Source organism: Pezoporus wallicus, unplaced genomic scaffold (genome assembly GCF_028554395.1).
Source record: "Pezoporus wallicus isolate ANWC-B61680 ecotype Strahan unplaced genomic scaffold, APGP_CSIRO_Pwel_v1 contig_7819, whole genome shotgun sequence".
Taxonomy (NCBI): domain Eukaryota; kingdom Metazoa; phylum Chordata; class Aves; order Psittaciformes; family Psittacidae; genus Pezoporus; species Pezoporus wallicus.
This window is the reverse complement of record NW_026642241.1, coordinates 464,470-491,058: the sequence shown is the minus strand read 5'-3', so window position 1 is coordinate 491,058 and position 26,589 is coordinate 464,470. Positions and strand designations below refer to the sequence as shown.

General features: G+C 50.1%; 1 protein-coding gene across 11 annotated transcripts in view; it reads left to right on the top strand.

Annotated features, from left to right (window-relative positions):
* Window positions 1-24,319, top strand: part of CADM1 (cell adhesion molecule 1) — a 138,688-nt gene extending 114,369 nt beyond the window's left edge. For 4 of the 11 annotated variants that reach the window (XM_057428285.1, XM_057428284.1, XM_057428289.1 and 1 more), the window contains exons 8-13: window positions 3,062-3,133; window positions 11,921-11,953; window positions 16,956-17,009; window positions 18,444-18,524; window positions 23,373-23,504; window positions 23,993-24,319. In XM_057428285.1, coding sequence (XP_057284268.1) covers window positions 3,062-3,133; window positions 11,921-11,953; window positions 16,956-17,009; window positions 18,444-18,524; window positions 23,373-23,504; window positions 23,993-24,111 — 491 coding nt within the window. In that variant the 3' untranslated portion in view covers window positions 24,112-24,319. The remainder of the gene's footprint in view (window positions 1-3,061; window positions 3,134-11,920; window positions 11,954-16,955; window positions 17,010-18,443; window positions 18,525-23,372; window positions 23,505-23,992) is intronic. The other 7 variants (XM_057428286.1, XM_057428287.1, XM_057428291.1 and 4 more) reach the window with 7 other exon arrangements.
* The last annotated feature ends 2,270 nt before the right edge of the window (window positions 24,320-26,589 follow it).

The following is a 26,589-nucleotide window of genomic DNA, read 5'->3' as shown; positions in this document are numbered from 1 at the left end:
GGTTCAGAGTGGTTGTTGTGTGCCTGGGCTAAGCTTGCGGTGGGTGCTGCACTTGAGGATCTTAAAGGTCTTTTCTAACCTACACGATTGTATGATTCTACTCAGATGAGACAGGAGCTTGCTTTGGTTTGAAGTTCAGACCATGTAACAGCAGCTTGGAGCTCTGCAGTCCGCATTCTCTTGTTCTTGCTCCAATCCAGATTAATAGTGAAGGACCTCATGTTGCCTGTCTAAATGCCACTTGCATGTGAGTGATTTTAAGCCCAGTCCTAGAAACTCGCCCAAAGGCTGAAGGTAACAACAAAGCTACAGCTTTTGGGCTGAAATGGAGCTCATCTGCCACCTCACACGGGTAGTGCCTGTAGGCCCAAAAGACTCCAGTTTGCAAAATGAAGTCAGATATGCGTTTATGATGGAATACTTTGTGTGCTCATGGTGTTAAAAAATACCTGGTTTACATCGGTGTTTAAAGAAACACGAATGTGGAGAATAAAGAAGTTGAAGTAGGACACGGGCAGTTCCCCAGCAGATGGAAACCAGGGAGAGCTACTGCCATAGAGCCATTGGAGGTGAGGTGCTTTTATTCCTTGTAGAGTTTATGTACCTGTTTCAGCCCAGGCAAGTGCTGGATGAGCCCTCTCCAGTGTCAGTGACTTGGATTTAGGGCTCATAGAAACACACTGTTAATTCTGTGGTTTAGATGTGGGTGGGAACTAGGCTGTGCAGGACTCATGCAGTGCAGCTCCCTCCGGATTAAATCCTTGGGAGGAGACCTGGGACAGTGTTGTTTTAAAGGAGGTGCATGGCCCCGGGGGATATGAACCTGCGGACCCTATTTGGGGCATTTTGGCCATGTAGGAGAGCACTTTTTGGGTTCTGTCAGGAGCTTGTGGGCAGGTAATGGTTTTACATCCCACCCCACCTGGTTTCTGCATGTTTGGGAGCATCCTACGAGCATCCAGCACTCTGGAGTCCATAAAGAATCCAAACCCAGAGGCTTTGATGTGGTGGTGGAGCTGCAGCCACCAGCTGAAGGCCCTGGGACTGACCCAGCTCAGGCTGTCACTTGAGGAAGGTGCTGGTCGCATCCCACTCGGCAGTGGAAGTGTTTCCATCTCCAACCCTCAGCTCCTTCCCCACCGCAATGTGATCTGCAGCAGCACCAGCGTTTGTGTCCTCCCAGACACATCTCTGTAGGTGCAGCATAGATGTTGGTGGAGGACGTGCCTCGATCCTCAGCCGGTGGAGATGGCTCTTGCCAGCGCAAGGCTCCCCAAATCCTGTTAACTTGGGAGCTGGGGGGACAAGGGACACAGTCCCTCTGCACCCAGAGGCTGTGTGGGGTATGCAGCTGTATGGCTGTATGCAGTGGTAGCTGCAGCAGAGCCATGCTCCGGCGTGTTTCCATGAGAGGCAGTTAAATGGTTTTCCATGTGGATGGCTTCCAGCAGGCAAGGCTTGCAGAATAACTGCTGCCAAGCTGTGCTGAAGGCACACATGGGGCAGGGGTGCCCAATCGCACTGACACACCAAACCATGCCTGGTTTTAGAGCTCGTTCCATGCTTCTCATCCCCGTGGGAATGGGCAGACAGGTTTGCTAGAACCTTTAGCACAATTAGCATCCTTCTTTTGGCTTTATTTTATGGAGGAAGATTTTGTGCAGGAAGATCTCTACTTAGCATCATCCCATGCAGCATGGTGAAAGGCCAGGGACTTTATGCCCCTGGTTCTGCTGTTTCGGTCTCCAACGCTCCTCGGGTTTGCATTATGAGCAAGGAAGAAGTTCCCTGTCCTAAGTGCAGGGACCAGGATGCTTTGAACGTAGGGATGGGATAACAACTGCTTCTAATACAAGTGCTCCACAACGAAGCAAATGCTGAGGTTTCCTAACTTTGGGGAAGTTGTACGGAATATAAGAAAGGGGCAGCATATAATTAAAGTTCAGATGTCTTAATTAGGGAATCTGAGGGAGCTTGCTTGGAGATAAAAGAGTAGCAGATGCGTTAGTGATGAAAAGCTGACGTGCTATAGAGGAGACGTAAAATCAAAAGCCCATGAAATGTTTCATGCTCTATTATTGGCGAATGAATTCATAGTTCAAAGTCTCCCCAGCTCCTTAACACATTCAGTTTGATCACCTGGGCATCAATACATATTATTGGCTGACATCTTCTCGTATCTACCTGCTCCTGCCCAGTACTCAAGAGGAGGATGTGCCCCTGTACGTAACGCAAGCACAGTGAGGAGCGGCACTGGTGGAGCCTCCGCAGCCCAGGCGTGTCTGGGACACGGTGATCGCTCACAGATGGAATAGTCCCCATAGCTGTGTTCCTCAGTAGCAGTACCCCAATAACCAAACCAAGAGCATTCAGCTGAAATTGTCAGCAAACATTGGCTCTTTGGAATGAAAAGATCTCGGTGAATTTCTTCATCCCTTGGTACTTAGGAAGGATGTTCTCATTCCTGTGTATTTATGACTACCACTGAAGTAGTTTTTAGCATCCTGCTGACATGCGTTCCTGGAAAAGGGATGTCAGTGGCCCTGGGAAGGAAGGGAGATGTTCTAATGGGTTCTTAACATTACGCCTTCAGGTGCAGCGGGTCCCCTCACACAAACCTCCTGCCTGAGTTTTCAAGGGTATACATAGAAACCCAACCAAGCCCCGCTGTGTTTCTGCCTGTTCCTGTGAACTGTTCTTTGTGTTGTGGAAAGCGTGCACTTTATTTTCCTTATGCCTCTCCCATCCCATTTCTGTCTCTCTCTCATTGACTAATTTATGCTGGCCTTTATTTGCTCTTTTCCTTTTTTTTTAGTGCTGTGGAAGGCAAGAGGGGGAGGGTTTCTGGGGCCAGGCTTTCCGGCTCAGCACATCCTTGTGCTGTGGTGTTGCTCGTGGCCGTGCCCTGCTGTGGGCTCTGGCCCCTGGCTCTTGGAGGAGGAAAGCGCTGCTTCTTTGCGTCCTTGGTTTTCTCTGCTCCCGATTGACCGCTGTTGTGTTCTGCTTGGGTTTTCTTAATTTGCTTTTTTATTATTATTTTTCCTTTTTATATTTTATCCAGATCCCCCCACAACTATCCCTCCTCCCACAACAACCACCACCACTACCACCACCATCCCTACCACCATCACAGGTACGGTACCTTCATAACCATTGGAAATGTCCTGAATGTTTATTGTCTTTTGTGTATATAAGCCGAGCATGAAGCCTGGGGAAAAACAACAAACAGGTCACTTGCACTTTACCTTTTCCTCTGCAAACACCCCTCCAGGCCCTGGTCGGGCAGTTCAGGAGCTGGACGGTCCCTGCTGCAGGGGTTGTGACAGGCAGGGATTGCTGTGGCAGGACAAGCTGTTCATGCGGTTACTGGTGGCTGGTGCTGGGTGCTTTCAGATGAAGGATGCAGACAGCCATAGAGCTCAGTTAATCCAGGCCATTGTTTCCGCCTCAGCCCCATCACTGTCAGTTTCTGAGCAGTTCATACTTGGAAGCAGAAAGCTGGGTCTTGAGTAATGTAATTCGCCTGGTGTGACTCTAGATGTTTTTTCTCATGTCTCAGTGTTCAGCCTGTCTCTGTAATAAGGCCTCTGCCTCCCTCTCCCAGAAAAGGGAATTCCACCAGTCAGTTTAGATCCGCTCGGAGGACCCTTTTGGAGGACCTGGCTTTTAGTGGGTTTTTGCCTGTCTCACGAGACAAGCGGAACAAACCCAGCCAGCCCATCCTGAGGCACCTGGTGCTGTTACCTGCATCCATCACCCTGCCCCACTAGCCCCAAGCCTCCCCTCATGCCGAAGGCCTTTCCAAGTAATCATTTTGTAATCATTCGCATTGCCATTTCCCCAATCTTTTCTATGTCAGCTGCTGCTTTTGCTTGCCTTTTGTTTTGTTTGTCTTTTGGTTTTTTTTGAGGTAGGGGTGGCAAACCGAAGGTGAGCATGGACCGTTGAGTAGCTAATGGCATAATGTTTATTGCTGCTGTAAAGCATCCACTGTGTAAATGCCTTCACATTTTATTTGCTCTTCTGCCGTTGCTCAGCTGACCTGACTGTCCTGCTCGGGGTGTGTGGCTTCTCTCCCTCTGAGGTTTTGGCACCCCAGTCAGACCCGGCTGGCATGGATGAGCAATTGAAGCCTTCCTCCCAATGTGCCTTACTGTGCCGTTGCGCTCCCTGGACCTGGCCCTTCTCTGTCTTCCTCCTTCCAGGTGGTTATGGATAAACCCGGACTCCAGGCACCCGGGTCTGGCTACTTGAGATGCTCCACTGTGAACGTGCTCCCGTTTTGCCATTTGGTCGCCTTGTTTCAGTTCTGTTTTTACTTTCTTAACTTAACCAGCTTTCATTTCAGAGTAGTGTCAAACTTGATGAAAGTCCCTGCTTGCCGAGAAGCCTGGTCCCTGGGGCTGGGTGTCATGGACACACATACCGTTCTCTTTTGCTTTATGGTGATTTGTTAATGCTTTCAGTGAATTTTGGAAGGCTGAAAGGAAGAATTGGTCTGGTGCTTCATCGACCCCATTAAGTCCATGTGGGTGCCAGCAAATGCCTGCCCTTTTCCTGGGAGCTGGATTGTTAGCAGCCTGTCACTTTAGGGATGATGGTCTTCAAAGGGAGGGAGGACCTTTGACAGGATGTTATCCCAGCTGTTTCTCCTTGGTAGCTTTCCATCGGAGCCAACCGTTGCCCTCAGGATCAGCACTGCCCTTTGTGAGGGTTCCTCTCTATGGGGAGGCACGCACAGATGCATTCACCAGCAGCTCTTTATTTCCTGTACCAGCAGAAGTGCAGGTTGCTCTTTCGTTAGCATGGCAGAAGTGCCTTGAGCTCAGGAGCGTGTGCCTGCCCCATTTTCCCTCCTTTGTTTGCCATGGTGGAGGATGTAAAACTCAAAGCTTGCTGACGTCCTGTTGCCAAAACCCGCCTGGGTCTCCATCGCCTCCTTAATTCATTTTGTTATTGGCTCTGAGCTGCTGAAGAGGCTGCAAAAGTAATGAAAATGTTACATTGTTCACTGATTCCAGCAGTTACTGCTCACGGGGTGTAGGAAGAAGATTAGTTAATGCCGATAAGAGTGATTTTTATATTCCTCCGTGACACCGATCTGGCGCTGAGTCTTCTTGATGTGTGTCTTCACATCTTCTGCCCACAAGTTCGGTGTGCTTTGCCCACAAAAAGCAGCTGAGGCTTTGCTGGGACGTGCCTGGGTATGTTTTCCAGCAGCCAGGCAGCGTGAGGCTGCGGCAACTTCTGCTCTTCAATAGTTAAGAGACTTTGTCACTGGGAAAAATTAGGTCAAATTAACATAATCTCTAGAATTACATAGCATAGCAGTGTTGAAACCCTTTTTAAAGCCTTGAGAGACAAATGATACCTTAATTCCCATCCTCACCGAAGCACTAAGATACTGTTGTGGCGTGACAGAAGTGCTTAGGAGGCAGACGGGGTATTCTTGCCTCTGCTGGCAGGTTGGCTGCAGCTTGGAATCAGTTTTATTTTGCCTTTTCCCTCCTGCTGCTTGTATAACCCCAGCCCAGTTCACATCCCCTGGAACCAGAGTGTTCTGGAAAACGATTGTCTTGCTTTAACATAAAATGTTGTTAAAGGGTTAGAGAGAGCCCTGCATTGAGCCGGTTCCATGTCCCACACTCAGGCTGTGGGTGTGCTCTCAGCTCTCGCAGCTGCCCCTAGGAATTCTTGGAACTGCCCCTTCTGAGCTATTGGAGATAACTTGTCCTGAATCCATTTTCCCCTGTTAAGACTCTCGGGTGGAACAGTCTCAAAGGGCTGCATTTGCTGCTCCGCGTACATGGTGAGTTAGCGACTGTCAGGTTCCCATGACAGACATCTTTCTTTTCTTGCTTCTGTGCGGTGTTTCTACTCCAGACGTGTTCGGACATGAAATGGAAAAGCAGCCCTGTCCTGTTCTGTTATCCCCATGCAGTGATAGACGCTGCTCAGCCAACACGAGCTGGAGCAGTGGGTGCAGCAAGTGTTGGAGCACAGGTAGTGCGATGTGCAGGAATGTGATGGAGCAAGGGGGTTATCCCTGTGCTTTGTGGGGTGCACTGTGCTTTCTGGGTGCTCTGAGATCCCCCCCAGACCCAGCCAGGTCCATGCCTAGAGCCATGGATCAGCTCCAATTGCTTGGCACATCCAGGTCGCGTTCTGTTTCTGCAGGCTCCGTGCAGGGAGGTGGGGAAGGTGTCTGTGAGTTAACCTGCTGCTTCCTTCCAGGAGAGGGGAAAGCCGAGCAGCGGTCAAGTTTCTGCGCAGCACGACCTTTAAAGCTTTGCCTCTGTCACTGTTGCTTTGCTTCACTGTAGGTGCTTGAAAAGATTTCCTGCGTGACAGCTTGATCTTTTCCGTATATCCTCCAACTGCATTGATATTCCAGCTGTCCTTCAGTGCTTCAGCTGTTATCACTGGCAAGCCCTTTCTGATCGGTTCAAATTGTCCTTGTGGCTTTGTTCATTAAGATGTACAATACGATACAGCAGAGCAAACTGCATAATTTGAATTACCCCTGGAGCTGTCCCTTGAAATGCTGGCTTTGGGCAGCTCTCGTTTCCTGGGAGATAAAGGTTCTTAATAACAGCCCGGCCCTCATCCACGGGCATGGCACAGAGCAGGGCTTTCTGCTTGCCTTCCTTAGCATCCTTCACTCTTCTGGGATCCACGGGGTTACTTGTCCATGCATGTTTGTGTTTATCACACTCTCTCTGCGGATGGGTCATGCAGGTACAACAGCTTTGGTGGAGGCCTGCAGGTGACATACACACGCTGAGCTTTGCAATGGGTGCTACTGATGCTGCAGAGCTGCTGTCCATCTTGCAACTGCCAGCAGCTTCCACTGTGGCCTCTCTTTAAGGGCCTTTTAGACTGTGCTTTAACCTCCTGTGTCTTGGATATACCACAGCAGGGGTGGGTATGCATGAAGGGGGTGACACACTGCAGGCAGCAGGTTTAGCTTGAGAATTCCCAGGGATGCTCAGGCCCTGCGATGAGCTTGTCTGGGCAGCGCCAAGCCCATGCTGTGGAAACACTGTGCTCCTCGAGGCTGGGGATCTTTACAAGCAGGAGCAAGCAAGCTCTGTTTGACCGGGGGTGTTCCTGTAGATGAGGAAATTGATGGTGTCCTCAGTAGAAGCTGGTTCTTTCCTGATGGGAGCCGGTCATGTGAAGTCCTGCGGTGGCACAGGGTTCATTCCCACAGTGATCCAAAGTGGGGGTGTCTGGGAAGGGTGCAGCGAGAGGCGCTGGGTGCTGACATTGCCTTGCGGTAGGTCTGTGGGAGGTGTGGAGGCAGCGTGGGAATGACTCTGGTCCACATGGATTGCAGGCCCTTCATCCCTGCGGGTTCAGCTGCTCATGCCTGTGGCTGCGTGTGATGGTGCCCAGCCCATCCAGGGGCTCAGTGGCACCACGTAGGGCTCAGCCCACAGCCTTGTGCCCCCACATTGTTTAGTACCATCTGGCTTTGGCTTTCCAGCAGTTCCCCGATAAAATGTCAAGTTAATTTAAAGATGATGCTGCTCTCTCCTGACATTTTCATCCAGGATGTGACCGCATTAAAGGGAATAAAGGAAAAGAGAGTAGCTGACAGGCCTGTTACAGGGAAATAAAATGAGATAAAATTCAGTCTTTTAGTGCTCTATCCAGTCAGCAGCAGACACGGTTCTGTCACACCTGGTTGTACCGGTGGTAGCAGCACAGAAACTGTCCTGCTGGGCAGAAATGTGTGTGTTTAGGAGAGCATCTATTAGGAATATTTTTGTGCTTGTCACACGCAACCCCCATGCAGATTGTGATTGTTTTTGTGAAACATCTGGTCCGCAAATCAAAGTGTCTCAGGGGTGCACTGCAACGCGCTCGTACGCAAGAGCTTTCAGCACACGCCGGAGATGCTTTACGGACGCTCATCATTGAGGATCGTAATGCAGGGTGCGTGTCCATCCATCCTCCGAGGAGCAGTGCTGTGCTGCTGACCTGGGGAAAAGGGTGCCAGCTCCTCTGCCCCTGGGACCACACTGTGATGCTGTTACTGAAACAGAACATCTCTGCTAATGTCCAACACTAGCAGGTGTGTGTCCAGTGGGAATGGCAGGGAATTTTGTAGGGCTTTCGCTGAGCCTTGAGGACCTGAGGTGAAGCAGAAATCACTTGTAACTGCGCTGGTCCCCAGGGCTGCTGTGAGAGCAGCCGCGTGAAGGAGTTCGGGCTCTCCATGGTCACTCCAGGTGAAGTAGTCTGGAAAATGGGGAAGAACCAGAGCTCCACAAATCAGTGATCAGATCGGCTCTTGTTTTCAGTTCAGAAAGCAATTGAGAAAGCAATATATCAAACAGATATATACAGTGACTAATACCTCCTTAAGTCTGAAAAGTGTGTTTTGCTGTTATACTGGTGTTGAGCCGCTGTAATTGTCTTTACAATAGCTGTGTGGTTTTCAGCCCCAGTGTATTGTGTGCTTCTCTGAGGCTGCAGCTCAGGCATTCGAGCTGGTGAATGGAATTTTGCTGCTGGGGTTTTAATATTCCTCCCTCATGCTCGTTCTGTTTGAGGCTGTGGGCTCTTTATGGACAGGTTTAAAGGACCTGGTCTGTGGCACTGCACAAACAGTTTGAAGTTGGAGAGAATCCATTTGAGGAAATGCGGGGGCCCAGTGATGGAGCTCGGAACTCAACCAAGTGCTGCCCAGATGCCTTCATGTAAATATGTGTGAATATATGTGTGTGCGTGCACGCTTTTGTAGCTGCCTAATGAAGTGGTGAGTGCCAAAACCTTGGGTGTCATTCAAGTTTTCTTAGCTGCAGATAGCACCATGTGTATCACAAGATGACGCGTGATGGTGTCTTCATCGCAGAGCTGGCAGCGTTAAACTCAGTTCCTAGATCAGCGCTGAAAGAAATAATGATTATGCAGCTTTATAGGGGCCAGTGGCTCCTTTCTGGGGCACCTCCTTTTATTATAAACCAGTGCTCTGATGAATTTCTGTACATGTAGCTATAGAAGGACTATTGCATTGTTTTCCTTCTCCCCAGACAGCACGCTTCGTTGTCTTACCGATTACAATTGGGACGAGAAGCCTTACTCTTAAGATGGAAAGTACCACGCTGAGGCTTTTTGTGTGCTTTCCATGTCCTCTCTGCTTTGCCACATCTTGTGAAAGAGCCTGTTTTCAGCACCAACCTGCCATTTTAAATGATAAACATCAGCTCTGTGTGATGGTGTGACTGCTTTTCGCACGTGGGGCTCAGGACCAGAACGGTGCTTTTTGGTGCTTCCTTCAACCTTAGCTAAGTCAGGAGCATACCAAGGACTTTCTTGCTGGTCTGTATTTGAGGAGAGGAGATGATTTTTATTCTAGGATTATGTAGCATATGTATGCCTGGTCTGGCATATGAAGGTGGTTCTCAAAAGTGAAGGCAAAGTGAACGGCACATACCTGGAGTTGAGGGGAGCACGGTTAAGGTTAGCCAGTCCATCTCAAGCTGGTGGATGGTTGTAGCAGCAGTGTTGTAGGGCTGGGGTGTTCCTTCCCATGTGGGGCAGAGCAGTGGAGGAGTTGGCTGCACACACAGTTTGACTCGTTTCATACCAAAGCAATGGTGATGATACTTCTCTCCTTTGCCATGTAACCGCTGTGTTGTGTGCTGCTGTCGGGGGACGTTCTTTGCTTTGCTTTAACACGGGATTATTCCTCTCGGAGCATGGTGTGTGTACAACCTCCTTCTCAAAGAAGACTCTGGGATGGAAAAGGACTGCCGGAAAACTCATGCTAAACTTTAACCGGTCTGTGTTTCCTATTGCTACCATCCAACCCATTTGCTAATCATAACTTTGTCATTCCAGCTGCAGCCAACATGTTGTTTGACTTGGATATTTGTTCGCACTTACAACCGCTTGAGAACTTTGTGTTCTGTAACCTGTCGGTCTCTGTCCCCAGCCGGGGAAGCGAGATGCACTGTCCATTTGCACTGTTCCTCACCAATATCTCTTCCAGCACGTGAATACAAGTTTGCTTTCATCAGATTCTCTATTGAGCGTAAAAGCTGACATAACTTTTTTTGTTTCAGGAAGACAGTAAATTGAGACTATTTATAGATGCCAAGACGCTATCTCAGGAGTTAATGCTCAGGTTTACAGCCCTTTCTAAATGAGAGCTCCCCCCCCCCTTCACCACCATTTTCCCCTCCACCATTTGCTTGGTTAAACCGAAGCCTCGCTTGGGGACGGCTGCCCGACAGCAAAGCAAAGCCTGGCTTTTGCTCTCCCTTGGCTTTGGGAAGCTCCCTTCCCGCGGGAGCACGGGCTGGCGCCTCTAAGCGTGCGTTAGGCTGGGTTGCCAAGGCAAGAACAGTGTGCACTGGCAGCGCAAGCAGGCTAATGACGGCTTGATAATCTGTTATGCAAATCTTGGTGCAGTTTGTTAAATTGTGCAGGGTTTATTTGTTTTGCTTTCCTAATTAAAGCATGTAGACCTTGTATCTGTAAGTATTGTGTATTCCTTGTATGATTCTTGTCTCCGCTGGTGCTTCACAAATCCAGACCTGGGCTGTCCTCAGCTAAATTGCAAAGGAGCGGGGGGTCCTTTTTCCATTGCTGCCTCGGAACGTGCAGGGGGACGCCCCGTGTGGGGTGCTCCCACCAGCATGTGAGTGAGGGGAAGCACCAATGTGAACTGTCTGTTGTTGTCTCAAGACTCAAGCTCCGGGCTGCTTTGCAGGAGCAGGCAGTAGAGCGCGTCTCTATGCTTATGGGGGTTTATGCATTTAAACATTGCCTGCATCAGAGTCGAGCTGTGCAAAACCTGGGCTTTGCTGTGGGCTCCAGAGTAGCAGTAGGGATTTGTGGGGTTACAGTAACACTGGGAGGAGCCCGCCCCACTAACGCAAGCAACCAGCATCACAGGATGTGTAGAACCAGACAAAAAGTAGAGGAGTCTCGATAGCTAAATAAGCCAGTAATTTGGATAACACAAGTAAATAAGATTTAGAGCTGTTGGTGTAGGGGAATAGCATAGGACGCTCTAAGAAAAAGCCTTCAGATTGGGTCAGTCTACAACAGCCTGTTGCAAACATCTGTGAGGAGATGAAGCATCTCTCCCTTGGCAAGGCAGCAGCTCCCAAGACATTTCTGATGGTGGGTAGTAGATGTGGGGTGAAATCAGCTTCAGAGTCCCGACCAGAAAAGGGCCAATGTATTGTAATTAGTGATAGCTGTTAACCAGGTGGCTGCTGCACTAGAGGGCTTGGTAATGGCTGTCTGCAATTGCCAGTTCTAGAACATTTCTACACCTAAAAGCATCTGGCAGGTCTGAGGCTTGGTGTAGCCAAGGCAGAGTTGCTGCTCACACCTTCAGTACCAGATGTGAGATTTCCAGCAGCCCCTCTGGCTTTAGTCCTGGCTTGCCACCTCGGCAAGGCGCCAGGTTAGGAGGCTGGGCCATGTACAAACATGCCTGGAGGTTCCCTGCGTTGGGTGAAGGAGGAGAAGAGGTGGGAGTGGATGAAGGCAATGTTTGAATGCATAAAAGCCTTGTGCCAAGCGTGGGCTCTTTGTCCTGGTCCCGAGCTTCTGTTTTGGTCCTTAACCAGCTGCAGCGTTGGTGTGGGTGTTCTCCCCAGCCTCCTGCTCCCCTGACTTTGCAACCACCAGTAATCGTTGTGGCAAGGTCCTGGAAAAAGAGGCAAATTTACTGTTTTCCTCAGGCTCATAGCTTTTGAACTGGAGGCATGTCTTCTAAACAGTGCAACTCACTTCAAATGCTTTTTGCCTTTCATTTTATTATTGCTTGTCACGCAATGTTCTTTGAAAGCTTGCTCATATATTATCTGTTCCATTTTTTCCATTTTCCCTTTTTTTGCATGCTGTTCCTCCTGTTTCTTCCCTTCCTCCAATCCTCTGTTCCCGTGTGTAGACACAACGGCGACGACAGAACCAGCAGTTCACGGTTGGTATCGCATTCTTGTTTCTCTTATTTCTCAGCACTGCTGAGTGGCAAGACAAGCCTGGGAAGGGGAAGCAAAAAGGGAAATGCGGTCTTCAAGGGAAAACCATGCTTCAGGTGGACTCACCTCATACATATAACACGGGGTTTAAGGCTGGAAAGTCTGTCTGGTTTTGTCACTCCTGTTGTGAGCTTTGCAGCTGTTCCAGTGCCAGGCAGGTCCCAATCCCCCAAACCCCATGGAAATGGTGCAAGTCTGTGAGCAGTGCCGAGGCAGTGAGCAGTTCTCTACTCATCTTCCTTACTGGGGCTGTTGCTTCATGCATGAAGAAGAAATCTGGCTTTTGGAAACAGGAGCTCAGATTTAATTCAAGTCCAGTGGCAAGTATTTGGCATCCTGGGGATGCTCCGCAGAGGGACCAAGGGCAGAAGCGAAGTTCCCATCATTGCGGTGCAGAAGGAGGCTTGGAAAACAAGTCGCAGCACTTCCCTATCGGCATAGCAGTCTAGCAAAGTAACCCTGCTCATCTGCTGGAGGCAGCCGAGCTAACAGCTTGACAGCTTCCTTCGCTTCCGAAGCGAGCCGCAATAGTCACGTCAGGCTGGAAGCTGAGCATGCTGCTTTTGGCACGAGCTCGCTTTTCAGCTAAAGAACCAAAACCCCTGACAACTTTAATGAAGGCTAACCCATATCTGGGGTTGCTATTTTAGTTGCTCTTAGCTTATAAATCAGCCCTGTCTTTTATTGCTAGAAGTCTGTGACACAGAACCACCTCTCCTCCTTGGCACATCTGGGGCAGTGAGAGAGGTAGGAGTGAGTGAAGTGACACTTGAGTAGTGAGGCCCCTTACCAAGTGGAGGGACATGCAGTTCTTGTCCTGGATAACTTACCTGCTCCATGCCTTTTCCCCCTTGCCATGAGAGCTGGCAGCCTGCAGGCATGACTTCTGTTCTCTGTACATTGGCAGTCTCCCTCTCCGTGTTTGACATCAGATGAAGGCAAAATGTTGGTCAGCTAGTGGTTGGGCCACGGGGAAAGCCTTGAAGAGCTGCCTCTGAGGGTGGTGGCACCGTTTCATTGCCTACAGGTCTGCTCAGTTGTGTTTGCTCCGGTGCTAAGGGTCTGGCTGCGCCTCTGAAGCACCAGCCCAGCACTTCGCTTCCTTAGAAGGGTCTGAGAGCAGTCAGGAAAGTCAGGAGAGACCCAGGCTTGGTGTGGAAGGAAGCCAGGCTCCATCCGCCGCTTGCCCTCATGGTGAGTGCTGTGTACCGTGGGGTGCAGCAGGAAGGTGTCCTGCTTCAGCAGCACCTTGATGCAGAGTGCAGGGAGAGCAGTTGGTGCAGAGCCTTCAGCGTGGCTCTAGGGACGCTGCCTTCAGTGCAATCCCACTCCAGTGACCTGCCACAGACTTTCCTGCCATAAATCCCAGCCGGTTGGCACCGAGCCCCCTGCGCTTGCCCACGGGGCTGCTTTTCCCATGAAGACTCGGGGGGTTCTTTCCAAGCTTGTGTTGCTGGAGTGTGTATGGAGTATACCAGGTGTTTCTGTATGTTGGCCATTTGTTCTTACCAATGTCCGATGGGAGTGAGCATGTCTGTGAATGACTAGAAATGCATGGGCATGAACTACAGCCAAATGGATTTTCTCCAAAAACGATTCCAAATGAATTGGGGGAATTAAAACTAAAAAAAAAAAAAAAAAACAAAAAAGAAAAAGAAAGACAAAAAAAAAAAAGAAAAAGAGATTGGTAGCAGAGAAAACAAAATGTAAGGCTAGTGGGAACCAGCACAATACTTCAATTGGGGAAAAGATTTTTGAGTCACGTAGTGTTTTGGAGTGTATCCTAGAGGACTGGGGGGAAGGAGTCCTGTATGTGTGTGCATGTAAAGGCGGTAGCAAAGCCCCTGCCATTCCCCTCTGGAATGGAGTTGACGGCAGCGCTGCATGAGTGACCTAAAGCACGAACATTGTTAACTCTTTCTGTTGAAAACTGAGAGCTGAACTGTGAGTTTTCTGATGCACTTTCTCCTTTCTCTGCACTGTTCATTGCCAGAACTCCAATAACAGCATGGTCATGGCCGGCAGGAAGGCTTGTGCTTCTGCTGCAGCGCACTCAGCCGGGTTTACCGAGCTGAAGCCCTCCTTCCCTCCCTCCCATGGTGCCCTGTCAGGGTCCCCGCTCCCTGCTGATGTGCAGCCGGAGCCTCCCACCACCGTGCGTGGAGAGCAGGCGCTTTCCCTGCCATGCCCCTGCTTCCCGTCTGCCCTGCCCCTCTCTCCCTCAAAGCCCACGTGCCAGTTTTTATTCCTTGGCCACTGTCACCACTCACAGGCCAGGATCTCCTCCCTGCAAGGATCCCATCGGACGAGACGTCCGGCTCACGCTTTGCCCCCTGCACAAGCAGGACATGTATAAGCAGCCATGACCTTATACATGACCAGCGAGAGCAACGACTTAATTCCTCCACTTTTTTCCCAAATTTTGACCCTGTCCTGTCAAAAGCAAAGAGCTGAAGGAGCTCCTGAGGGATCTTCCGGACCTTGGGCATCACCCGTTGCAGGGGGTTATGCTGCGGTGTAGCTGTGGCGGGGCAGCCCCGCGTGCACGTACGTGTGCTTGGCTCAGAGCTGCCTTCGGCTCCGCACCGGGGCAGAGACAAGGTGCTGCTGCCTCAGCACAGGCAGGATCTCTGCTCGTCCCCATGGAAAGGTAGGGTGAGAAAAATCTCCTCTGAAGCTGGCAAAGCAGGAACCCGGAGTGGAGGTTAAAATAACGAAAGCATCCCAGTCGTGAATGAAGAGGGACGAAAGTACCTTGCCCATAATCTAGCAGGTAAATGATTTTCTAAGCTGGAAATTCTTCCCCAAAGGCACATATGAATTTTTAATTAGGGCCTTAGCAGGGTTTTGGATGAGAACATTTAACACTGCTGTGTTAAGCTCTTGTTGCCTTTTCTGATGGCGCTCGGTCTCTGAAAATGAGATTTATTCCTGTGAAGCCTAAAGCTGAGCTAGAAGCTGCTGGGCTCTCATGGGTCTCACCATAGGCAGCAGCATACAGGGAGAAAGCCTCAGTGCCTTCTGCAGTGTTGTTGGCACACAGCTCTGCCTGTCCAGCTGCCTTGTTCCCCTTTGAAGGTGCAACTGAGAGTAAATACGTTCCTCAATATACTTCACAGCTCCAGCCCTCGGGAGATGGAGTAAAACATCACAAAGCCCCTGGCACGTGTTGAGGTTTCTGTACCATTGTACAGAACTGGCAGCATTAAATATATCCCCTAATTGATACTTACAGCTTGGTACAAAGAGGAATTGTCTTTCCTTGTACCTGGAGGCAGTTCAGGCAGCACTGTGCAGCTCTGGGGCTAGAGATGTGCATATGACCAGTGTGTGTTGGGTCTGGGTAGAGAGTGCCAAGTCAGCTTCCATTCCTCTGCAGGAGGTGCAGCAGATTTGGAGTTCCTCCTGATGAGGAGTGAAAAGGAGGAGCTTTCATAGCTCAGGTCAGAGTTTAATGAGAGAAACCAAGCAGTAATTTACTCTGTGTTTAAAATGCCTCGCAACAGGCTTTAATACAGTTGGGTGGCATTTTGAAGTGTAGCAGGCACAGGGAGAACCTGGATCACTGAAATGTTACATTTTCATTTCTAAAAAAGGTGTTTTGGCTTCATGGAAAATGCAGCTTTGCCCTTTCTTGTTACTGAGAACATGTAGAGAAAGGGAAGGCTCTACAGAAGGAATTCTGGAGAGAGAAAAGTCAACCAGCTCCTCTTTGAGCCTAGGTTTGCATGCCCAGCACTTCTGGAGTCACCTGTAATGGTATTTATGTGTTGTATTCCAGTAAAGAGGAGGCTCCCTGAAGCCAAGAATGGCACACAAACAAAAATCCAGCCATTAATCTAGACACTTCCCACTTTAGAAGGTAAATCCCCCCCAGCTTCTAGGTGACTTGATGTGTTTGACCAGCAGTCACTAGGAGCCAGGTTTACCTTTAATGTGCTCCCTCCATACGACGATTGCTGCTTTGCTTCCCCTGGGGACAGGATGCACACGCCAGCATTGCAGTGGCCTCCTGGCTGTTTAAAAGCAGTTTGGTGTTCCTGGGGGTCTCCCAGCTCACAATGCCGCTTCCCAAACGAATGCCCAGTGATGCCGGTGCCTCTCCATGGGGAAGGCTTCTTTTTTCTCCAGTAACACCCGTGCTTTAGCAGCCAGAGGAAGGTACCGCAGGTCCTGCTGGACTGGTCCTGCTTTAAAGGGATCTCTGTGGCCTCCAGGCACGGGTTTGCCCTATAACCTGTGCAGAGGAGGGCACTGGAGATGCTCTGCCCTCCCGAGCAGCCCCCAACAGCAAACTTCCCAAGAGAGTAGGAAAGAACAACTTCACGGGCAGCATTCCCTGCCTGGTGCTCCCGAGAGTGTCTCCCCTAACTGCTTTATCAGCTTTGAGGAGAGAGACTTCTCCCATGAATGCATCGGATTTGGGAAAAGGGAAAAAGGAGCTTGTGTGCGATGCGTTAGCGGAAGCCCCAGCCTGCACGTACAGGTGCCTGGCAGCTCTGAAATGCGACCCACAATATTCCCAGAGCAGTAAACTGCCAGGCTTGTCAGCATTCCCAAACCAAGACTGAATTGTGTGGCAAATTGGAAGGGCCTTTCCCAGTGCTGTCTGTGCACAGAGCCCAAATTGGCCTGGCCTCAATTGGAAATCGCTCCCCATGGGGACTAAAAGGCAGAGTCTGGGGGTCGTTGCATGCTGTTATGAGTGAGTGGTTTTGATGCCATGTTTGGTGTGCCAGCAGTGTAGACTGAGGAATGTTTCTGTTATAAAGGGAATGATTGCAGTTCTGCCCTGCGGGTTACTCTGCCCTATCTGGCAGACGATGGCAAGTGATTGACGCGTTATTTCTGTCCCCCTCAAGAAATTCATCCTCAGTTCTTAAGTGTGTTGTTTTTTGTCACTCGAGGAACGCAGAGAAAAATGAGTTTGTTTTTACTTGTAAGGCTTTACTCACTTGCCCAATTCGGCAGAGGAGCTGGACTATGGGGATCTCTCAGGTAAGGGCTAGTACGTAGGTAAATGCTGCTCTTCTACCCTAGATACTGGTTCCACTCTGATTTCTGCACCCTGGCCACATTGCATTGTCCCGTTGCTGTGGCGCTGCCATCCCTCTACTCACGGTCTCACCTCTTGGTGTTCTGTGTGCCCACGTCTCCTGACATGGGGTGAAAAGGGGGCTATTGCCTGAACCTCTTTATCCACATTGGGCTGAAAGCTGCGTAAACCCATCCTCAGAGTCAGTCCTTGCAAGTTAGCACTGGCCCAGATGGAGAAGTGAAAGCATCTTCTATGGATGCAGTTGGTATATTCGAAACAGGGGTGCAAATAGAGCCTAGACCCCTGATCTCTATTTTGCCTGTCTTCCCGAGTGTCTTTAGAAATGCACTGATTTTCCAGTGCACATGGAGAGGAAGCCCAGAGTGGACAGTGCAGCACAGGGCAGTCCCACAGCTGCTTCCAGCCGGGAAGAGCCCGGCCAAGGGCTGCGATCCACCCCATTCTCTTGGGAGCTGAACCCAGTGCTGAAACACTGGCAAAAAAACCCAAGGCCCTAAATCCTCATCCTGTTCTATAAAACACTCACCCTTTATCTGATCCACTGTGAGCCACTAAGGGTATGCTTTGGCCAAGAGGTCAAAAATTATTGCTGAATTCAGTGTGTGTTCTAACACGTGAGCAGTACTAATCATTGTTATTGCAGGCCTGGCAAGGTAAGCAGTACTAGGTGTCTGTGCAGGAGCACTCTGTGGATGGGCAATGACTGTTCTGCTCTGAGATGTTTGGTTACTTTTTCAATTTGTAATTTTTTCTTGAAGAAAAACGCACCTTTTGGTGGCTGGAGTGACGAATGGGAAACAATTCCACACAGGAATTCCTCGAAGTGGGTGTATGCTGGCAGCGCTGCCTTCCCTCGTGTGCCCCAGCCTACAGCTCTGGCGCATGGCTCGTGCCTTTTCCTGAGTATCGGGTGCATGATCCAGTTTTCTGGATCTTGAATGCAAGGCAAGATTTGCCCACCACGCACCCATTTTGGAGCATCCCTTTGGGCTGCTGGTTGGTTTTTTTCCCCTAGGAATTTCCAGTTTTGCTTGTTGCTCTCTGGGTTCCTGACGCACCCCCAGGGGTAATGGTATCGAGTCAAAGAGAGAAGGAGCCCCAGGCCATTCCCTGCCTCGAACACAGCTGCCCTCTGCCCCATAGCCCATGCCCAACTCTGGGAAGCTGCAATAGATCCATTTGGGCACCGGGGTCGGCACATTTGGGCTGTCAGGCGGTGGTCCAGGTGAGTGCTGGAGCCGAGCTCTCCATGGGGAGCACTGGGAGCCCGCGGGACCGGCCCAGGGGTATGTGGGAATGCCGGGGTGCGTGCTCATGGCTCGTGGAACGCGTGGCTGCTGCTGTGGGTTTGCTCAGTGTGCTGTTCCTTCCAGGTACTCCTGTCCTGCTAAATGCTTCAATGGAGGCTCTGCCAACCGTGCAATTAAGTAATGCATCCCTTGCCTTCCGTCCAGGTAGCTAGCTCACAGAGCTGTCTTCGCTTCTCCTGGTCGAGCTGTGTGTGTCTCCGTGCCACTCGCAATGCACCTCTCCTTCCTGCCGTGTAGAGACTGTAGACTATGGCAAGGAACAGGGTCTCTTCTGCTTTGTCCAGCCTCACAGGCCAGTGTCCTGCAGTACTCGAGATGGCTGGGGCACACGGCTGTACGTCCGGCTGTGCATACAGGCGTACGGCTGTGTGTGCATCACTGCATTGCTGCCTGCTCCGGTTGTGAGCTCCTGGCTAGGCGGATGCAGCACGCCTGAACCCCAGCCCAGTCAGGGAGGGCCAGTGTAGCTCCACTAGGGTCTGATCAGCACCTGGTTCAGGGAGATGCCGATGAATCGGCTGCTATCAGTTGGGAGTGGGGCTCTGTTCCCTAGCAGAGAGGAGGCTCGAGAAGCCACCAGAGAACATTGAGTGCCTGTCGTAGGGATTAAATTGATTGAAGCAAAGCGCAGTATTTCTTACGAAGCGATCTTGAAATGGGTCGCTGAAGGGGCACTTATTGATTGACGAAGGGTGAACTCCTCAGATCTCTCTGGCTTAAATGAGACCAAATGCAATTATAATACAACAAACAGGTTAATGCTACTCTTTAACAGCCCATCAATAAATTAGAGTAGGGGCAGAGCGCTTAATGCCGCTCCGTAGCAATGAATAATGGTATTGCTCATCCTGTCATACACGGGCAGGGATTTCTGTCCTCCCACATCACGGGGAGGGGGGGGTGGTGTTTTATAGTGTTTCTGATGTAGTGACAGCCTGTTCCTCCCCCAGCCCCAACCTCTAGTGCTGCTCCAGCATTTGGAAACCACAAATTCAGTGGGGAAGTGTCAATGAGAGCTGTAGGTGCCCTACGTTGTAGCGAGGAGGAATAGCTGGCTGCCCAGTTGTTCAAAGCACATCAGGGACTTAAGGCCATTAGCCCCTACACCGTGACCTGAGGGAGCCTGAGTCACGTCAGTGCCTTCCTTATTTAGTAAACTACCCTTTCAGTTTAGAGGGAAAAAAGATGGCCAAGTGAGGAATTCTTCATAGAAATGAATAGGTTTTCTGTTCCCCACCCTGCTGCAGATGTTCTGTTAGCATCTGGGCAGCATGGAGCTGTCAGTGGAGTTAGTGTGTGTGTAAACTTCGATATGCACACACAAATTTAGCCCGTGTTGGCCTACCTCAAGGGCTTCACGTTAATTCTCACCCAGAAATAGAAATGTTGGCGGGAGTGCGGCAGTAACTCATTAAACCAGAACTGAGAGGAACCTTTTTACTGGGGAGTTAGGAGGAGAACAGTCTTCCCTCTGCTAAAGCTTGCTGTGAGGGTTGACCCACATTGTTAGGATCCTGCTAACCAAATCTGCACGCTTTTGAGAGCTGATTTAAGCAATTACGGCTGCAGAAGTGTTAGAAAAGTGGAGATTCTTAATGCCTTTGTTTTTAAAAGGCCTCTCCCCCTGCAAATAAAGCTCATAGGTAAGAACCTGTGGGTTTCCAGCGCAGGTGTGTGTTGACAGTGCTCATGTGGAAGATAAACCACCCGCTGTGTGTTGCTCCTCACTCAGTACGTCCTGCTGGTACGGTGAGGAGCAGGGATGGGTCGGAAATGTCTCTTCTCTGTCTGTGTAGTATTCTATGAGCTGCACTGTTGGGTTAAAGGAAAACTTCAGTGGCATCATCTCACTTCTGCTAATGACATGAGCAGTTGGCTAAAATACTGAGCACAGCCGAACTGAAATCTACCAAAGCCTAGTGTTGTCCACCACTTGAAATGGTGCTGCGGTGCTCTCTGCTGATGTGTGTGAGGTCTGCATCTCACACTGACGAGTTCAGTGCTACACCAGGGAAAACTGTGGGATCCCTCTATCACGGGGCAGTGCTGCACTTTGCATCTGTTCAGTTATTGCAGGTGGATTGTGCCACTGATGCTGCAGTTTTCCTTTAAGGTGCTTTGGCACCAAGCAAAGCACCAGCCCACAGCAGTAGGTGCAGCGAGGTGTGGAGTAGCTGCAGAGTAGCCAGGCTGGGATGCATGTTCATCACAACATGCAGCCCTGGCAGCCCCTTCCCTGCTCTTTCCTCCCTCCTCCCGCTCCCACCAAAAATCCCCCAGCAAAGCCAAAACCAGACCGTGGCAGGGAGATTCCCGAGTGCTCGATGCAAAGGCCAGCACGCTCCTTAACATCTTAATGGAAAGCTCTGCATGTATACATTTAGTGCTCTCCGACAAGAGGGAATTAAATGTCAGAAGGATTTGTAGCATCTATAATTGAATTGGTGCTGAGAAAAGCAAATCTTCAGGAAGAATAACATATTAGGATTAGCAAATAACGTGGCATTTTGTCAGTTCCTGCCATCTCGTCTGCTCCCTCTTCAGTAATAAAGTTGTGATCTCTTTTTTAATCATAGATCTGAAGCGGGAATAGCTTTTGTGAATCAGAGGCAGCATTTCAAAGCAGATCCCAGGCTTTAAGGTCAGGTCTCTCTTTGTCAGTACAAATTTGGGGAATTACTCTTTGCCCCGTAGACTCGAAACTTTTAGATTCCCATAGAAATAACGAGTGACAGCAAACTTCTGTGCTGGGAGGCAGAACGGGGTTGATGTTCGGTCACCACATTGGAGCATGTGGAGCGTGGTGAGGTGTTGAAGATGAGGCAGAGAGGAGATGTTGAAGGAGGAGTATCTAGCAAAGGGAACGACTGGAGCAGCTTGTGCAGGGAAGTTATATATTGAGGACATACTGGGGTGAGAAAGCAGCATTGTCCTGCACACGGTGCTCCTGGGGCATCAGCGTCCTGCACTTTGGCAGGAAAGCCATCCATGGGCTTATCCAATGGAAATACACATACATCACCCACTAAGAGCCCGCTGCCACCTCCCCACAGACCTGGCACTGGATGGCTGGCAGCCACCAAGCATCCTCAGAAGGCACCTAATTTTGATGTAGTCTGTTAAGCTTGAAGATAAACTGTTTAGCCACGCGCATAATAAAATGAACTCATGCTGGCACTTCGCAGAGGTCTCTTTTAACAGGAGTAATGAAGAAAAATGGCCCTGCATGTCCCGGTAGACAAAGTCATACTCAGTAAACTGCTCTGCGCAGACTGTTTGCCACAGTCAGTTCTTAGGGAAGGGCCGTTTCCCTTGTGCTGGCAGGCAGCAGAGCCAGAACTGCAGCCAAATGACCTGGATTAGGTGATGGGGCAGCCGGTGCTTTTGGTTTGCAGGGCCATTTTTGGGGCAGAGTGTCAGCTTTCCAGGTAAGCTCGGAAAGGGGCTCCCTGCTCCTGCTGCCCATGCCAGAGCTCATGGAAGTTACTCGAAGAAGCACTTGAAGGGGTTTTGTCTCAAATTGTTTTAATTAAAAGGCGCTTTACGGTGCTCTCAGTCACGAGTTATTCACTTAGGGCCCCTGGTCCTTAATCTCAGAGCAGAATTGGAAATATCGATAGAAAGCATAAATCCCGGGCTGCTGCTCGCAAGCTTTGTATCAGGTTTCGGCTCCAAAGAGCACCATTACCTTTAGCTGTCACGGATCTGTACGCTTGATCGATAAACTTCAAATATTATTAGAGGTGGAGGCTTCAGAGATTTGCTCTGCTCCTTGGAGGGAGACGGAGATAAATCTTTCTTAGAAATGGACTTGCATTTGCACTCTCAGTCTTCCTGGTAAAATGCATTTCTCTTAGGTGTCTGGGCAACTGCATGCAGGGCAGATTTATAGGCCATGTGCTTCTTGTAGTGAAAGATTTAAATGGTAAATCCTTCACATATGACTTCACAAATCATGTAAAGTTAAAAGATTTTTACCGTTTCTGTTGCTGCTGTGCTTAAATTGTAAGGTATGGCCAGTAAATCATTTTAATGGAGGTGTCGCGCTTGACTCCATGGAAAAAAGAGACAATGGTTTAGCTTCTATTCCAAAATGTTAATGTATTAATCAGCGGGAGAATAATTGTGTTTTACTACGTTATAAATCTCGCTTGCCATTAGGATTGCAGTGAGGGTTGATGTAGCTGCGTTCTTAAATTAAAATTGTTTACACTGCCATACATTCATTTTACATGGCCATAGCTCATTCTGGGTTCATTTTGGAGCTGTTCCCCTGCCAAACAAGTCATTCCTCTCCCCAGTGACGGCGTCCTAAGGGAGAGGAGCTTCTGAAAGAAAACTGATGGTGTGGCAAAGGCTTAAATAAGCGCAGTAAAGCGGTTGGAGGCCTCTGCAATTATCACTCGCTTTCAAAGAGGTTTCTGTACTGTGGGTCAGGAATTTCATGTCTCCGGACATTACAGATGCTTTGGACAGCAAAAGCATCAGCTTGTTGGGACGGGGCAAGGACGGTTGTCAATGATTTTACTGGGCTGGCTTGGCTGGGTTGTGGTTCTTTGGGCCGAAGAGGAATGTTTTCAACAGGGCCATTGTTAGTGATGTTCCTCCAGAGCTCATGTTCCTGTACTGGCCTGCTGCTCCCTGTGCCTCCATCCCCGGGGAGGTGGGAATTTGGGGAGCACTCAAGGGAAATCTCCCAGATCCGCAGCCACCTTCGGCTCCATCTCTCCTCTCCCAGCTGCCTCCCACCTGTGTAGTTGTAGCGCTGCTGCTTCTAGCGGAAAACACCTTGCGAGTCGAGCCGCCACATGAGTTGGGCTCCAGACCGAGCTCCTCTGCCCCAACTCATCTGGGAGGGAGCTCTGTGCTTTACCCCTCTTCCTTTTGAGAGCACAAGGGTGGCTTTTCCAGCCCCGAGAGCAGCCGCAGCCAGACCCTTCAGAGTGCATCGTAATAAGTCCCAAATTCTTATTCCTCTTCTGATCTCAACAGATTCTCGTGCAGGTGAGGAAGGGGCAATACGGAGCGTGGACCACGCGGTGGTCGGCGGCGTCGTGGCCGTGGTCGTGTTTGCAATGCTTTGCCTGCTCATCATTTTAGGGCGATATTTTGCCAGACATAAAGGTAAGACAAAACTGGAAGAGGAAAGAACGCGGCGTGCGTGTATCCCTTTGCTCGCGGCGGGGTCTCGTCTTGTGCAGGGGACCCCGGCTGCTCTTGGAGGAGTCCTGAAAGCCCTTGGGAGCAGGGAAAGGGAGGAGGGCTGGAGCTGACTACCTGTGTTCTGTGTGCTGGGTCAGGAGGAGAGCGGGTTTCCCAACGCTGGCTTCCTGTTGCAGCCTGGTATTGTCATGGCTGTGGAGGCCAAGTGCCCAGCTCCCGCTATAATAAATGGGTTGCTCCTCTGGATGCCCAGGGCAGGACTGGAAGAGCACCTGCCCCAGTGCCGTTGGGCTTGTAGCATGGTATTGCTGCTGAAGAGCCTCTCAGTGGCTCGGTCCCTCATAGCGTCTCCCGCTCTCCCATTAGGGGTTTGCTTTCCCTGGCACTCGCAGCTTCATGCTCTTGCAAAGACATGCGAGGAGTCACACAACCTCCTGCTTCCCTTCCAGGTACATACTTCACTCACGAAGCCAAAGGAGCAGATGATGCGGCCGACGCAGACACAGCCATCATCAATGCAGAAGGAGGACAAAACAACTCCGAAGAGAAGAAAGAGTACTTCATCTAGAGCAGCCTTGGTTTGTTGAGGTGTCCAACCGTGGACGGTTACTATTTAAATGCTCAAGAGACAGTGATATTGGAAGTTGCAACCAGCTTGTGTCTTTTCTTTTTAAAGAAAAAAAAGCCAATGGGTGGAGAGTCGGAGGCTGGGAGGGTCCGGGATTGGCTGTGTAAAAATATTCCTCGCAAAGTACACTCTACTGTTCGACACCTCAGTTCGTTTGGGTTTTCTTTTCTTGGCCAAGTCCAGCTTGGATTTAGTTTAGTGAAGTCATTTGCAGAAGATTCTGTGCCTTGTTTAATTTCTGTTTGTTCGGGTCGGGGGGAGGCTGGGAAGAAGAGGGGCTTCTGTGCGTTAGTTCCCTTCGGGTTTCTGTGGCTCTTCGTTTCCCCTTTCCTCTTGGGTTCCAGGAGTTGCCTGCTGGGACCCCTTGGACCTTCCTTGAAGGTGTTTCTTTTTCTCGTCACCGGTTTCCGCTCAGAACTCGAGCTCATCAGAGGAGAACCAGCACATTTTAGACTTCGTAGTTTGCAGTTCAGTGTGCCCATGTCCCATTCCCTCTATCGTCCTAAAGGCTCGGATAAAGAGCGGCGAGAACCCACTCGTGGCTGCCCATGTTTCAGGTGCTTTCCATGATGGTGACTAGGAAATCGGCTGGAGCTCGGCAAAGGCGCCCTTCGGCCCTGGGGTATCCTCCGGGAGGGATGCGGGATGTCTGCTCCTGCCCCCTGCCTTGTGGATGCTCCATCCCGCTCTCGGGGCTAGGCCCCCCTGTCCCGCTTTGCCAGAGCTGGCGCAGCCCGGCCCTGATCATCCTCCCCCCCATTGCAGCCATGGGGCATGGGGTGCAGTGGCCTCGTGTCCTGCCTGTGGGGCACTACGGGAGCGCTGACCGACTTACAAAGCCATAGGTGAAACGGGGACTCGAGGTCTGGTAGAACCGTAAGCGAGCAGCAGCAGAGCACCAGGATAAGGCGGTGTTAAAGTCTCTATGCTGAATCTTTTGTTTCTTGTGAGTAATCTTTGATTTGGAGCGATTCTTTCTTTTTTTTTACTGTGTTTCTGTGGAAAATGTATGCTGATTTATTTAAGGGAAGCATTAATCTTAGCGTCAGGTTTGGGGTTTTTAGGGGGGTTTTGGGGCAGCGTTTTCGTGCGTTTGGGTTTTTCTTTTTTAGCTGTTGTTTTTGGCAGCCCCGTGACACCGCGGGATTCCTTCGGGATCGGGACGGCCCGACGGCAGAGAGCGGGCCCGTGCTCCGGCAGCGTTCCGCCTTTTCCCTCCGTGCGAGAAGGACCTTGCGGGAATACCCCTTGTTCCGAGCAGATTTTGCCGAGCTCCTCTCCGAGCCCCCCTGCGCCGTGGCTGGGAGCAGGCAGCAGTGGGGGCTCTCCCGCCGCCGGGACGGGCACCCTGGCTTTGAGCAGCCCATCTTTGTTTGGAGTGTACCGTAGTGCAGTGTTACCGATGTAACTTTGACTTACGCTGTTGACATGTCTCAGGTTCATGTGTTTTGATTGGTGTTTTCCGTCTCAGGTAGATTGCAAAATTTCGGCCCCACGCATTCGAAACAAACCCTAGGAACAGGATAAGAACCAGGAAATTGCGACTTTGAGTTGTATATTGGGTTATGTATTTTTTCTTCAGTATACAGTGCACTGTTTGAAATGTATTGTTGAGTATTACTTTGTACAGCTTTAGATCATTAGGATTTTGAAGCGTGAAGAAAGAACAACCTTGTTTAAGGGATGTTACAAATGAAGGACGCGGAACTGATGATAAACAACCTTGTTCTTTATTTACCCGGCCTTTTTGGTTTTTCCCCTTAGGCCAGTTCTGTTTTAAGGTGTCCATGGAAGGTGTTACAATGTAAGAAAATACATATCCATCTGTTCCCATTCACATTTTGTATTGGTTCATGTATACCATTTTTACAAAGGAAAAGAAGTACTATAAAATATCTGTCTTCTTAATAAAAAAAAAGATTAATGTTACAAAACTACATCTCTCTTTGCTCTCTGTATTCCTGCCATCTGCAGACGCGGTCATAGCCATCCTCTAATGCTGTTTATCCTGCGTTGGTGTTTGCTTAAGGAGCAAATCGACCTGTAACTGATATTCCAGTCTTCCTGAGGTGCTCCGGAGACAGCCCGGTATGGAAGCTGTAACAGCAGACCAATATTTACATTCTGTAACAGCAGGTGAGCGTTGAGGGACCCCGTTCCCATCTCCAGTTCAGGCCTGGCTGTTGCCAGGTATCACACCTCCCTTTATAACGCTGGGGATTTCCAAACCATGATCCGAGGTGTCTGCTTGCCCCAAGACATCAACTGCAGCAAAGAGATCTGTTACCAAGGGCCTCTGCTCATTGTCCCCCCTGAAATCAGGTTACGAGGCAGCTGCAGCACCGCAATTGGAAGCGTCAATCTTTGATGTTTCGGACAAAGGAGGAGGAGAGAAGCAGTTGCTTTCCAGTGAGGAGA